This window comes from Lissotriton helveticus, chromosome 1_1, assembly GCF_964261635.1.
Source record: "Lissotriton helveticus chromosome 1_1, aLisHel1.1, whole genome shotgun sequence".
Classification (NCBI taxonomy): domain Eukaryota; kingdom Metazoa; phylum Chordata; class Amphibia; order Caudata; family Salamandridae; genus Lissotriton; species Lissotriton helveticus.
In genome coordinates, this window is record NC_136057.1 from 2,139,404,963 (window position 1) to 2,139,420,374 (window position 15,412).

General features: G+C 45.6%; 2 protein-coding genes across 3 annotated transcripts in view; one reads left to right on the forward strand and one right to left on the reverse strand.

Annotated features, from left to right (window-relative positions):
• Positions 1 to 12,407, reverse strand: part of GLMN (glomulin, FKBP associated protein) — a 394,839-nt gene extending 382,432 nt beyond the window's left edge. Inside the window, exon 1 of the mRNA XM_078646323.1 lies at positions 12,219 to 12,407. The gene's annotated coding sequence lies outside the window, so the exon portion shown is untranslated. The remainder of the gene's footprint in view (positions 1 to 12,218) is intronic.
• Positions 12,408 to 12,639: 232 nt separating this feature from the next.
• RPAP2 (RNA polymerase II associated protein 2) overlaps positions 12,640 to 15,412 on the forward strand; it is a 564,035-nt gene continuing 561,262 nt past the window's right edge. Inside the window, exon 1 of one of the 2 annotated variants that reach the window (XM_078646326.1) lies at positions 12,640 to 12,789. In XM_078646326.1, coding sequence (XP_078502452.1) covers positions 12,741 to 12,789 — 49 coding nt within the window. In that variant the 5' untranslated portion in view covers positions 12,640 to 12,740. The remainder of the gene's footprint in view (positions 12,790 to 15,412) is intronic. The other variant, XM_078646327.1, reaches the window with a different exon arrangement.

Consider the following 15,412-nt stretch of genomic DNA (forward strand, 5'->3'; position numbering starts at 1 on the left):
ATCTTTATCCTCACTTGACTTTCACCCCCTTCCCTGCTCCCCTGGGCACTTAGCAACTACTATTCCTTGTCAAGTTGTCTTGTATATTTAATATACTTTATCCCATTGATAATTAAACAGTGTGGATAAATTGATTGTTCCGTGAGTGTCAGTCTTTTTATAAAGGCACACGCAAAGCCCAATAGCGTGTGAGCGCCACACGCACAAGCTTCAAGAAAAGCTGTAGCAATGCCAAGAGGCCCTCTCCTAGAGCAGCACATGCCGGTGCGCTCTAGGCGAGACCTAAAAAGGGCTGCAGTAAAGAAGCTTGAACGTGACCTTTTAGACCTTGAAGCTAAGCTGATAGTGGACAAGACTGGGGATGCTAGACATATGTTGGACCTCAAACAATGGGAGTATAGAGATTTAGTGACAGAGGCAGCTAAGGCAGACATTGTGCAGTGCGACATTGTGTGTACGAAACAGGTGACAAAGTGGGGAAACTACTAGCATGGTTAGAGAGACAGATATGAGAGAGTGAACTGCTGGGCATCTGACATTTGCACGACAGATGGGGGAACACCTGAGGGATCCTCAAGACATCACTGATGGTTTCGCGAATTACTATGCCCATCTCTATATCCCTGCAAACACGATGACAACAAACTTTCATGAACTACTAGCTGATCCACCCCTTCTGAATCTCTTTGTGGAGGACAGGTCTTGTGAGAAGTTGGCCTGGTATATGATGTTCACTATTCTAGTGAACACCTTGCACCAGTCCAAACAACCCTTATGGTGATGGTTGTAAGTCAACCTTATAGACCAGCTATCCTAGTGGTAGCATGGACAGAACAGTCTTAGGCTAAAAGACTCGTGAGGGCGTGTAAAGCCAGCTGTTTTACCATATGTAACCCCTTGAATATCAAATGAAAGGACACCACACAGGATATATATAAAATATATATGTATTTATTTACTAACACTCCTCTGAACTCTTTATGAGATCAAAGGCCAAAGCACATAACCAGTTACTTAATCAGAATACTTTAGGTTGCACAAAATACAGTTAGGCCCTAGGGGCGAAGGAAACCATATACTAAGAAAGTGGTACCACGTCACGAGAAAAGGAAAGGCCTAGGGCCTGGAGAATCACTGGGGCTACACTATCTGAACCTTAGGTTAGGAGTAGGAGGTCCACAGGCGGCACGTGCAGTGTCTTTACACACATGCGAGAGTCAATGTTAAGTCAATGGGAACTTAAGAGTTTAGAAAAAGAAGGATTTAGGACACTTCCGGTCTAGCTAGAAGGAAACAACTAAAAATCTAGACACTTGGATAGTCAATACCCTTGGGAGTACCGAAGTACTCGCGTTACCTCACCCACAGGAAGCGGGTGCATAGGTGTGAAGATGTGTCGGATTTCGCCGTTGAAGCCGATGGAGACCTGGAGGAAAGATGCGGCAGGCGACCAGGAGGAAGATGTCCGGGTGGATCAAGGATGAAGAAGACCTGAAAGCAGAGGGGACAGAGTCTGGGTCACTAGCCAGTGACCGGGTGGAAACAGGAAGGAATCAGACGACGTCGAGGAGCAATCAGGTGCTGTCGTGAAGCTTGTCTCTTCAGCCACGCGGACCAGGAGGCGTCGAGGACGACCAGGTGCTGGAGAGGACCTGTCCCATGAAGGTTCTCGCATATGGAGGGGTCGACCGCCAGATTGGAGTCAACAAGCCTTGGCAAAGGCAACCCACGCAGGATTCAAAGAAGGCTTCTGATGCAGACCAGCAAGGTCTGAGGTGCCTCACCTTTGCAGGGAGGCATGGGCCAGTCTGGAGCAACCAGACCAGCGAGTTGGTTCAAAAGGATTGTCGTCACAGAGGCTACTAGCCAGCGGGCCAGGAACCGGATGACGCGTCGAGCAGAACACAAGCAGAAGGGCCCCACGCAGAACTCGTGGAGTGTGGAGGGCTGATCTTCGGTGCAGGTGGAGCTCGGATTTGGGGCTTCTCAATCCCCAGTGCACAGCTGCGAGGATACCTCAGGAGCTGCACAGTTAGCAAGTCGTGGACTTTTCAAGATGTCCGGTCCCACGTGTCTCGTTGCCTCCACAGATCTCAGCTATGCTGCAGACGTGAAGAGAGGGTCAGAGAGGTCTGGAAGTCTGGGTCTTGTCAGGCTCTGGGCTCGGGTCCCGGCGGGAGCGTCGACAAAGCAAGCCGTTGAGTTGCTGGATGGTGCCTGGTTGCCCAGGGTGGTCACTCCTTGCCACAAGGGAGATTCTTCCGTCTTCAGCTTCAGCAGAACGTCGAAGGTCCAGAGTTTTGTTTCAGGTTTCAGTTCAGGATCAAATCTAAAGTCCTGGGGTTCAGCTCCTACCTTTATACAACTAAAAGGGGCTGGATTACTTTCTAGGTCCCTCCTATGGGTGGGACCAGGAAGGGGGGTGGTTACACCCCCTCTCCTTTGTCCAGTTTCGCGCCAGAGCTGGGGCTGGAGTGCCCCAGCAACCGGTTTGAACCGGGGTATGCATGGAGCACCTAAGGTGCCCCAGGCAATGTCTCAATCTATTCAGCCCTCACTGTCCCAATACACAAAATCCTGTCTGGGGTGGTGCTCGCACCTCTCCAGGCAGGAAAACTATTGTCCAAACCTCCGTGACTGGAAGGACTCCCAGCAGCAGGAGGTCAGACTTGTGTCTGTGCCAGCAGCGTCCATTTTGTGACGCTGGGGCTCTGGTTAACTTTAACCGGGATAGTCAGCAACAACATGTCTTCCCCCTCTAGAAGGGTGGAATGCTACCCCTGTCACCAGAATTGGCGAGAGGGTAGTATTCCAAAGCGTATGACACCTTACACGACATGTTTAGATAAAGCCAAACCAAAGTTAGCATTTAACAGAGAGGTTCATAATGCACTTAAGAGTATATGGTATGGCAATATCATAGAACAGCTATAAGGACATGGTTCCGAAAGCTGCAGACAGGCTCAGCTCATGCTATAGCACCATCTCACACATTACCAAGCACTCTGCCTCCAGGATTATTAAGGCCTGCCATAGGAGTGACTTATAGGTTACTGTGTGTCTATATACAAGGTAGGTATAGGGATACTATACCTAAGCAAGGGGTGATTACACGACCTTGCCCCAGCTGAGTGATCAGCCAGTTGTGTCAATTTAGGTGGCCAGCCAGGGGTGGCATAATATATGCTGCAGCCCCTGGTAGGCCTTGGGTGCACCTATGCCCTGGGTACCTATGGTACACTTATACAGGGACTCACAAGGGTGACCCAATATCCAATTTGGTATGTACCTACAGTACATGGAGTCCATTTTACAGAGAGAGCAGATAGCCTGGGGTGCTGAATAGCAGGATCCCCGGACAACTAAGTCGAAAACCAGCTAAACACTAGGTAAAAAGTTGGGGGTAACCATAGTCAGGTATCCACCTTCCTACAGGTCTCTCTTGAAGAGTGATCCCACGGAGGACGAAGTTGAGCAGGAGAATAGAAATATCCAATCGGGCAAGGCGATGGGACCCAACGGTCTCCCAATAGAGCTGGATAAACTTACTGCATCTAATGTAGCTCCTCACTTGTTAAAAATGTATACGGACAGCTAAATAAAAAGTACTCTACCAAAAGATCAAAGACTTGCTTCCATAGTAGTAATACACAAACAGGGTCAACCGCCAGATCATTATATCTCCTTAAGACCAATCTTGATTATCAACGCAGAAACAACAATTCTAACTAAGCTCTTCGCATCTTGGCTTCTACAAATCATAACTAAATTAGTACATCCTGATCAATCCAGCTTTATGCCTGGCAGAAATATGGCCATTAATTTGTGCCAACTCCATGGGGTGCTGGGTTGTGTTGACAAAATTCAATAAGATGCAGTAGTACTCGTTGGAAATCGCTTCTGCTCTCTCTTCTCAGTCGTGCTGTTCTGTTTAAGATGATGGCTCTTCCTCGTTTCCTATACGCGCTCCAGAACTCCATGGACCCGGTTCCTCCGTCGTACTTCAGGGAGGTCGAGTCTCTCCAGAGACAGCTTCTTTGGGACGGTAGGCCCCGAATCGCATTTGCGAAATTGACGTTGCCGTGGTTTGACGGGGGATCGTTCTGCCTAATATCCTTAAGTATTATTGGGCGTCACAATTGGCGGCGGTTAATCAGGCCATTTATGGCTCGCCGTTGGACCCCGGCTATACCATGGACCGCGGTCAGGTTCCCGGGGGAGAATTTACTAGGGCACTGTATGTGAGGCGCGGACAATTTCCCCTGGTGGGACCAGCGGCGGTTGCTGTTCAGGTCTGGCATGAGGCTAACCGCTCCCTCAAATGGGAGGGGAAGATCACACTGGCTACACCTCTCTGGAATTCTGAACGCTTGGGCAGTTTATGGAAGTCCAAGGGTTTTGACAAATGGGACCTCATTGGGATTTCCCGAGTAGGAGATCTCTGGGGTAAGGATGGCATCCTCCCGTTTGAAACTTTGCAGGAACGATATCAATTGCAAGGGAGTGAGAGGTTTCGTTACCTCCAGATTAGGCATACGCTGCTTGCTGGTATTCCCCGGGGAAACGACGCTCCCAGAGGCTTCCCCGTTGGAGGATCGAGTGTTGGATGGTCATCTTCCCACGAAGACGATCTCCTTGATTTACAGAAAACGAGTTAATCACACGGAGGATACCCTGGTGGTACTTAAGGACCAGTGGACAGCTGATGGACTGATCCTAGATGATGAGGACTGGAGGGAGGCCGTGGCCTCTCAGAGGGTCGTTGCAATTCAAATGAGGCTCCGACTGGTTCCATTAAAGATCCTCCACCGCTGCTATGTGACTGGCCCACGAATGGTGCGAATGGGCTTGGGTGCGAGTGATGCGTGCAAGGGAGGATGTGGCGAAGCTGGAACGTTCTTTCATATGTTGTGGGACTGTGCTCTCATTCGGGGGTATTGGTCTGCTATTCATGCCAAGGTACGTGAGGTGTGGGGAGTGAGCTTTGAGTTGGAGGCGCGGCGATGTCTCCTGAATGTTTGGGACCCAACTGACCTCTCGTCCCATGGAATGGTGTGGGCCACGTTGGCATGCGGTATTGCCAAGCGTAATATCGCTCAATTGTGGGGGGGCGAATCAGCCGCCTACTGTTGGGAAATGAATGGCAGACTTGGATTGGTGCATGTTTAGAGAACGGGCGGTGTATGTGGCCAGGGGAAACCCAAGAAATGGGGCAAGATTTGGGGGCCCTGGAATACGTATAGGGGTGATATATGCGCTCCTCCTGCCGAACCGGATGATCCAGTAATGTCGGAGGAACCCCTGAACCCGTATGTTATTATTTCTGCTGTATTTCTTGGATCAGGAGGACATATATATATATATATATATATATATATGTAATGCGTGTGAGATGCAACCCAGTGTATTTATTGTATGTGTTTTATGATTTCATTTTATGTGCATTAATAAAAAGATTTATAAAAAAAAAAAGAAGACGCATGTATGGCCTTTGTTACCATTGAATGGTTGTACCTCTTTGCCCTCCTGGAGCACATAGACTTCGGTCCTAGGTTTCTGTCCTGGCTGAAACTTCTTTATTCCTGACCTTTGGCTCAGGTGGTTGAAAACGATTGGACTTCTTGGGTGTTCCTCCTGTAGCATGGAACTAAGCATGAATGTCCTCCCTCGCCCCTTATATTTGCCCTAATCTTTGAACCGTTGGCTGCCTGGGTGTGTATGGACCCGTTGATCCGAGGCCTGTGATGGACAGCGGAATGGGAGGATAGGATATCGATCTATGCAGATGATATCCTATTATATATTGCCGCTCCACAATCCTCCATCTGCAGAATATTAGACATTTTCACTAATTGCGGTAAATACTCTGGCTACACCATTAACTGGTCTAAATCCATTGTATTTATTCTCAATGACAAGAAGCTAAATCTGCCACCCCGATGCAAGGCATATATGGTGAGGGTTGGATTCCGCTATCTAGGATCTCCAGATCTGGTGCTATCCAACACAAATAACCTTCAGGGCCCCATACTAAGACTTAAAAGCGATATTTAACACTGGAGATTGCTACCACTCTCACTACTTGGCAGAGCAGCCTTATTTAAAATAATGGCACTGCCATGCTTCCTATGTGTGCTGCACAATACACCATTCCCACATCATATTTTACATCCATAGAGGGTGAAGTCAGTACCTTGCTAATGGGACAGGAGACCTCGTATCGCCCTGACTAAATTGACAAGATGCTGGTATGATGGAGGAATAACCCTGTCAGATATTCCAAAATACTTTCAGGCAGCGTAATCTGCTGTAATTAATCAATGGGTTCACCAAACTCCAGAAAATCCAGCGAATCGTATGGACCGACACATCTTACACCTGGGAGGGTATTTATGTGCATTATACACTCGCCCAATACATCAACCCCTTGCGGGGCTAACCACACATACAGTTCAGATTTGGCATACAACAATCAAGGCAGTGGGTTGGGGAGGCAGGATTACCCAGGTCACACCACTATGGGATTCTGAAGAGTTAGGCACGCTGAGGAAAAGGCTAGGCTTTGATAAATGGGACCTTATCAGTATCTCTAAAGTGGTAGATCTCTGGCCCAAGGGGAGGGTGATTCCCTTTACTGAATTACAAAGAGAATAGAACTGGTGATGGCAGAGACCTTCCAACACCTGCAGCTGTGACATTCTCTGATAGCAACAATCCTCCTAGGGGAGGTCCTTACCGGAGACATCACCATTAGAGCACAGATTACTAGATGATCATATGAGCCAAGGGGAGATCTGCTTCACTTATAAAAAAGTTATTTAATAACTCTCCTGATACGTTCTTTCCCTTGCGCCACCGCAGGGAAGCAGATCTAGATGACCTAGCTGACAAAGATGGGCCTGAGGCATTAGCCTCCCCCAAAGAAATGGCGATTAGAGCATGGTTTCGATTAGTGCAGCTTAAAATATTCCACAGGTCCTATTTGTTTTGCAATGCCATGCTCAAGATGAGTAGAGCAACTGAGTCAACTGGTCGAAGGAAGCAAGGACAGGAGGGGTCCTTTTTCCATGTCATTTGGGAGTGTCCAGTAATCCAGAACTTCTGACGTTCTGTTGTGACTTGTATCAATAGTATATGTGGAGGCGATTTTACGCCTTCGGCCAAGTGGTATCTTCTCAACGTTAGGGATGCCACGGACGTGTATCGTATGGAGCAGACCTGGAGGACCCTAGATATGGTGAATGCTAAACGAAATATAGCTCGTCTTTGGGGTCAGAATCAGCACCACGTCTCAGAGACTAGGAAAGAGACATGGACTGGTGTTTAGTGGCAGAAAAAGATGTGTATAAAAGCAGGGGCTGCCGTAATAAGTGGGGGAAGATCTGGGGCAGATGGAACGTCTACAGGGGGAGCCGGTCGTGTGCCAGCCCTATAGTCCTGTCCTTGAGGGCTGGAAATATTGAATATCCTGCACCTGAACTACACAAAACTACTACTGGGATATAACACAGTCTGGAATACTGTTTGGGATGAGATAGCTCTGAATACACCTGTAATCCTCATGTGTAATTCTTCTGGTGTTCATACCTGTAGGAGAGTAGGGTCTGCTTCCTATGGTCACCCCCACTTTTTGCTTTTCCTTATCTGGTTTTCGACTTAGATGTCGCTGTGGGCCTGCTTATCAGACCCTCAGCCCAGATGCACTCTCTCTAAATTTACACCATGTACTCTAGGTACATCTACAAATGGGAATTGGGTCACCTTATCAGCCCCTGTACAAGTGTACCATAGGTGCCCAGGGCATAGGTGCAACCAAGGCCTACCAGGGGCTGCAGCATGTATTGTGCCACCCCTGGCTGGCCACTCAAATAGACACAACTGGCTGATCACTCAGCTGGGGCAAGTTCGTGTAATCACCCCTTGCTTAGGTATAGTAGTCCTATACCTACTTATATATAGACACATAGTAACCTGTGAGTCACTCCTATGGCAGGCCTTAACAATCCTGGAGGCAGAGTGCTTGGTTATGTGTGAGATGGTGCTCTGGCATGAGCTGAGCCTGTCTGCAGCTTTCGGAACCATGTCCTTATAGCTGTTCTATGATATCGCCATACCATATACTCTTAAGTGCATTATAATCCTCGCGGTTAAATGCTAACTTTGGTTAGGCTTTATCTAAACATGTTGTGTAAGTTGTCATATGCTTTGGAATACTACCCCCTCGCCAATTCTGGCGACGGGGGTAGCATTCCACCCTTCTAGAGGGAGAAGACATGTTATTGCTGACTATCCCGGTTAAAGTTAACCAGAGCCCCAGCGTCACAAAATGGACGCTGCTGCCACAGACACAAGTCTGACCTCCTGCTGCTGGGAGTCCTTCCAGGCACGGAGGTTTGGACAATAGGTTTCCTGCCTGGGAAGGTGCAAGCACCACCCCAGACAGGACTTTGTGTATTGGGAAAGGGAGGGCTGAATAGATTGAGACACTGCCTGGGGCACACTAGGTGCTCCTTGCATACCCCAGTTCAAACCGGTTGCTGGGGCACTCCAGCCCCAGCAATGGTGCGAAACTGGACAAAGGAAAGGGGATGTAACCACCCCCTTCCTGGTCCCACCCATAGGAGGGACCTAGAAAGTAATCCAGCCCCTTTTAGTCGTATAAAGGTAGGAGCCAAGTCCTGAGACGTTAGATTAATCCTGAATTGAAACTTTGACACGAAACTCTGGACCTTCGACGTTCTGCTGAAGCTGAAGACTGAAGAATCTCCCTTGTTACCACCCTGGGCAACCAGGCACCATCCAGCAAATTAACGGCTTGCTTTGTCGACGTTCTCGCCGGAACCCGAGCAGAGAGCCTGACAAGACCCAGACTTCCAGACCTCTCTGAGACCTCTCTTCATGACTGCAGCATAGCTGAGATCCGTGGAGGCGACGAGACACGTGGGACCGGACATCTTGAAAAGCCTGCAACTTGCTACGTGTGCAGCTCCTGAGGTACCCTCGAAGCTGTGCACTGGGGATTGAGAAACCCCGAAGCCGAGCTCCACCTGCACCGAAGATCAGCCCTCCACGAGTTCTGCATGGGGCCCTTCTGATTGTTTTCTGCTCGACGCGTTGTCCGGTTGCTGGCCCGTTGGCTAGTAGCCTCTGTGAGGACAATCCTTTTGAACCACCTCGCTGGTCTGGCTGCCCAGACTGGCCCTTGCCTCCCTACAAAGGTGAGGCACCTCAGACCTTGCTGTTCTGCACCAGAAGCCTTCTTTGAATCCTGCGTGGGTTGCCTTTGCCAAGGCTTGTTGACTCTAATCCAGCAGTCGACCCCTCCATCTGCGAGAACCTTCGTGGGACAGCTCGCCTCCAGCACCTGGTCGTGCTCGACGCCTCCTGGGCCGCGTGGCTGTAGAGACAAGCTTCAAGACAGCACCGGATTGCTCCTCGACGTCGTCTGGTTCCACCAGGTCACTGGCTAGTGACCCAGACTCTGTCCCCTCTGCTTTCAGGTCCTCTTCATCCTCGATCCACCCTTGGATCCACCCGGACATCTTCCTCCTGGTCGCCTGCAGCATCTTTACTCCAAGTCCCCATAGGATCCAACGACGAAACCCGACACATCTTCACACCTATGCACCCACCGTCCGTGGGTGAGGTAACGCAAGTACTTCAGTGCTCCCAAGGGTATTGACAATCTAAGTGTCTAGGTTTTTAGTTGTTTCCTCCTAGCTAAACCGGAAGTGTCCTAAATCCTTCTTTATCTAACTTCTAAGTTCCCATTGACTTTGCATTGGCTCACGCATGTGTGTAAAGACACTGCACGCGCCGCCTGGGGGCCTCCCACTCCTAAACTAAGGTTCAGATAGTGTAGCCCCAGGGATTCTATAGGCCCTATGCCTTTCCTTTTCTCGTGACGTGGTACTTATACCACTTTCTTAATATATGGTTTGCTTCGCCCCTAGGGCCTAACTGTAAATTGTTCAACTTAACGTATTCTGACTAAGTATCTTGTGATGTGCTTTTGCCTCTGATCTCATAAAGAGTTCAGAGGAGTGTATTAGTAAATAAATACATATATATTTTATATATATCCTATGTGGTGTCCTTTCATTTGATATTCAAGGGGTTACATGTGGTAAACAGCTGGCTTTACATGCCCTCAAGAGTCTTTTAGCCTAAGACTGTTCTGTCCACGCTACCACTAGGATAGCTGGTCTATAAGGTTGACTTACAACCATCACCATAAGGGTTGTTTGGACTGGTGCAAGGTGCTCACTAGAATAGTGAACATCATATACCAGGACAACTTCTCACAATACCTGCTTTCGTTTCACTAAGTGACAAATAAAAAGACGTTACCAAGTAAAAGTAAGTTGCAGAGTTTAGATGATGGCCTCTCACAGTATGATTTGCAGTGACTTACTGAAATCTAGCAACCTCTCTGTATGCATGTATGTCACTGTCTATGAGAGTGTATGCATGCCTGAAAAGTGGGATAATGGTATGCCCAATGGTATACCCAATGCCATCTAAGGTAAACTGTTGACCTTGGTACAGTGCTGGTATTTCTTGCAAAGATGTGGGCATCCAGGATTCGATACCCACCACAGGTAAAATGCTGGATCTGGTCCAATTGTGGTCATTTTTGGCAAAAATGTTCGAAATCCTCTGCATGTTACCCAGTCACATCATAGTAAAATACAGGCCTTCGCAATGGGGATAATTCTTTACAATCTGCAGGCATCCATTGGAGCATTAATATACCCATTACCCATCACATGTCGACTGCTGGTCCTCGCTTAACACTAATATTTCCAGTCAACTTGGGTGCATCCATGGGATGATAAACATTGCCCAGCTTGTTGAAAAGGTGGCCCAGACAATACAACAGCGATTTTCAGCATCTTTTGGGCATCCATACGAGAATGTGCGTTCACACATTGGTAAAATGTTGGTTCTGTCATAATGATGGTACTTCTTGTCAACTCAAGATCAGTCATTTTGACTTAATACTGAGAAACATTAAATTAATTTTACCTCCTTTCACTCCTCTACACCACCCATCACTTTTTAGTTTACATCAGTGCAACGCTTGTAGTATGATGGGTATATGTGGGTCGCGTGTTCAGTAAGCCATAAGACCAAAGCTACAGGGAAGTGCATTAAACAAAAACTACGCTAGGCTTTATTTTCTAAAACAAGATGCTCATTAGGACATATATGCCAACTTTAAAAATTTAGTTGCAAGACTCGCAATGTTATAAAGCCAAAAATGACTTCGAATTAGATTCCCCTCACTTACAAAATCCTCTCATTCAACGTAAGCTAATGGGAGAATTAAATTACCATTTCTTTTTGTAAATCTCCCTCTTTCTGTTGTGAAAAGTTGACATGTAAGTGAAGAGAACACTGAAATGATAGGCTACTTTGCCATCCACCTTCCTTCATCTCAAACCTCGACCCTCCTGCTCCAATTGCTTTCTCTGGGAATCAGTTTTAAACAGACTGGGCACTCTCCTGTGATATTAAATGTTTGTGTGGCTGATACACATGACAAGCTCACTGAACATCGAAGCCCTCAGAGGACTTATTCTGCACCTGCATGCACAAAGCATAATAAAATAACCTAAATGAGACATTTTCCGCACATACCAGGTGTAACTTACACATGGGGGACCTCTAGGGTATATTACCTGATTACAGAGAGAAAAATAAAATAAAATCAGGTATTGCTCTTTAAAAAGCATTAGTAGCTCATGCCTTGAAGAACAGCCTGTGTGATGCTCAACATTTTCTTCCACATTTATTCGTTCCTACCATCACCTGTCGTGTGTATTATTTGTCATACTTTTATGTTGGAACCTGAAAGTCCAAATTCTGATTACCTCTAGTCCCTGCTCCCACCCGTCAATCTCACCCAAGAGCTCCTTGGCTTTAAAACCGGTATTGATCATTGCGGATATACATGCTTAAAAACAACGCTTCTGGTCGTTTAAAAAGTGATTTCTGAACAAAACCAGTACACAGAATGCACTTCCATAACAGAAGAAAGAATGCTGGATGCCGTTTAGGGTAATTCGAGATCACATTCGTGATACATTTGGAACTCATACCCACCGAAAAGCAGGCAGACAAGTAAAGTGAACACCAAGTAGTACAACGAAGAGTAGAAATATTTCATCATAAGTAATTAACATAAATTGAAAACAGCACAATTTATTATTTACCTGCTCGACGTGAGAGTCTCAAAAGCACTGAACAAATGTGACAGTCGGCTACTTAGATTAATCTCCAGCACAAGCTTAATGTCTAGCCCGTGGCGTGAATGTGCATGCCTTACACTACGCATCACGTGGCCGCCATCTTGTTATGTCCAAGGAACTGCATTTGATGTACGGTCTAGTGTTCAAGATGTTGGGACCTGTGTAGCCGTAGCAGCAATTGAGAAATAAATTACTCTTGTAAAGGAAGTGGAATAGTCGCGGATATCCTGAAAAACAATACTAATGGGCAAGCTCTCGTTAATATGTGTACTATATGCTTTGCCCAATTTCATTGTAGTCCGAGGCAAGCTTTTATTTTAGTCTTTCTTCTCTTTCTCTGATATATTGACCTAGCTAGTGTCTAGATCGAGGCTTGACACGCAGCGTTCACTTCCTGTTAGAGCGATCCGTGAGTGGTAGAGATGAGAGTGTTTCACATTGGTGGTTTAGGGCTATGGGCAGTGGCTGTGTTTGACAGAAGGTGACATGGCCGAAGGAAAGAAGAGGACCGCCAGGTCCGCCAAGGGCGCTGCAGGTCTGTCTGAGCTGCTGTCATACATGCCAGGGATGCCCGCACACCTTTGTTCATATGTGGCACTCCTGAGTTTTAAGATACTCTTAAAAGTGTTCATGCATTTTGCATTCTCCCATGAAAGCGTCTGCTGTTTATATTTCGAGTTAGAACATGTTATGCTTTCTAAACCAGCATGACCATGTCTCCAGGTTTCTGAAGATTGCTGAAGTGTGTCAAAACACCTGCTTTTATTAAGTTTACTGTTGTGCCTTTGAATGATGCCATACTTAGAGATGGGTGAGGAGGTGGTGGTTGGGGGAGGACCACAACGACACAGTCATCTTCGAAAGGTTAGCATGCAGAGTGTTCAGGATTCCCAGTTCATGCATAAGTAATTCATCCAGTCCATTGATTCCCTTTTGTATTCAGGGATTTGTGGTCCTTCTGATCTAATTATAATATCAAATCGGGATTACAGTTCGCAGAAATTCAAAGAAAGACCGTTTGCTGGATGAGCTACTCACTAATGGACCTGTGAAACGCGAGAGAAGTTTTTAAAGTGTAAATCAGGCTAAAATGCCACTTAAAATGTGATAATTCTTTGAAATTGAAAAAAGTCACGTCAACCTCTTTAGGTGATTGAATGCGTGAGGTTTTATTACTACATGAGTGTGATAGTGTGGATTGGGGCCAAAATTAGATAATATGGTTCAACAATTCAACTACCATCACTTGCAGGGTTAAGCCTTGTTCCCGAGCTGGTCTCATCTCCTCTAGGTGATGGATCTTTGCCACTGTATTATGATTCAGATAGCTATTGCGGCATCACAAGCAAATTTCAAATCCAATACCAAGTTCAGTCAGGTTTCAGGTTTTAAAGACTTTATTTCGATATCAAAATCATAAAAGACAAAATGTAAACACATTTCATTATAATTACATTATTCCTTTAAAAATCAATGATGAGAGTTTTAATGCATTTTAAAAGCTTTATTCTCATTAAGAGATTTGAAGTTATGTTTTTAGTCTTTTCTGTATCCGCATTAGCCAATTAATCTTTAAAGCTTAAAGCCAATTTTATGCAGAAGAACTTCATGAAACTCCGCCGATTCTCAGTAATTCGAGTAATTGATCATCCAGTTGCAGTAGCAATCTGCAAAAATAAAGCCTCAAAATGAAGTAAGGATGAACAGAAGCAGCAGTAACCACAACTGTCAGGAGGTGGGTACAGAGAGGAGGAAAGCATCGGGAAAAACATAGGAAAAGGCATTGAAACTAACTAGGAACCCGCTCTAATTTAAAAGACATGAAGGCATGTTGCTGGCATTGTAGCAGGCTTCTTCCTCTTTGGACCAATCAAATGGCAGCTCTCATGTGTGAGCAGGTTCGGCTCTTCCTTTCCCACAAAAATACTTGCGTATTGCAAAGCTTTATTACAAGTTAGCTACAGGCATTCTTATGTAGTTAAGTTAAGTACACAATGAACTTTGCTAAATAAAAGAAACATTAACTTCGCAAAAGACTGTTTAGTACTGCATTTCATTAATTAGGAACAAGAAAAATTGTTTCGAATGTGCAACTATTCTATTATGTGAAATTGTGTGAAAATCTGAAGTTAATCATTACAAACAGTATGTGGCTTGGTAAAATAATACATTTGATTAATACCGGAACATGCTGCAGTTATGAGGAACATTTCTAAGCATGTCACATTAAGGTCAGACTTTTAAATTATATTTGTGCACAGTTCATCAATATTGGGTTCACTTCTATTTAAAGGCAACTTGCTTCCTAGTATTTCTATGGTGTATACACATAGCTATGCCTGCCTATTGCAGTTTGCACATTTTAAATTAATTACATTTCAGCTTTGAATTTTACGTTAATCGTGCCACATTTTTAACTAATAATTTAAATAATTTGCATTTTAATTAGTTAACCTTATCAAGTGATATTTATTGAAACAATAATTTCAAACTTCAACGTAGAAGCATTTAAGAATGCCTCTGCACCCTGAGAAAGTTGTTATGAGTGAACCAAGAGATATCATTTTGACATTGATCCTTTATATACAGCCTCTGTCTTTACATATGAAGCACTATTATTGCCTGTTAGCCCATAGAGGGTTAATATTTATGATTTATGTATAAGGCATTGTCTAAATTGAATTACTTCAAGCCACTGTCAAATTAGTTGGTCAAGAAATGTGAGGCACAGTGTAGTAGAGTCTATTGCCCAGGATCGTACTGTTTGATCGAATGAGAAAGCTGAGATTTGCGCCCAGGTTTCCTGGTTACAGTTGTGCAGTTAAGCCGCTAGATGAATATTGCCTACATTGTAAAATTGTAAGAAAGTTAATTATTAATTCGAGCTGATGGTAGACCACCAAAAGTAATAAATTCACTGATCTGTTGGGTTCAGTCAAATGTGTTAATAATTTAAACATGATATCATACCCTGGTAGCTACGGCCAGAGCAGACAGACGTAACTCAGAGAAAATGTGTAAATGTAAATGTAGTTGAGCTTATATAGCGCACAGCTACCCGCAGTGGGTTTCCCGGCGCTTGCTTAGGGAACCCTTCCTGGTATTCCCCTGTGAGATAGCAGGGTATCCACAAGGTGAAAGTCAGGCATCCCGCCGCG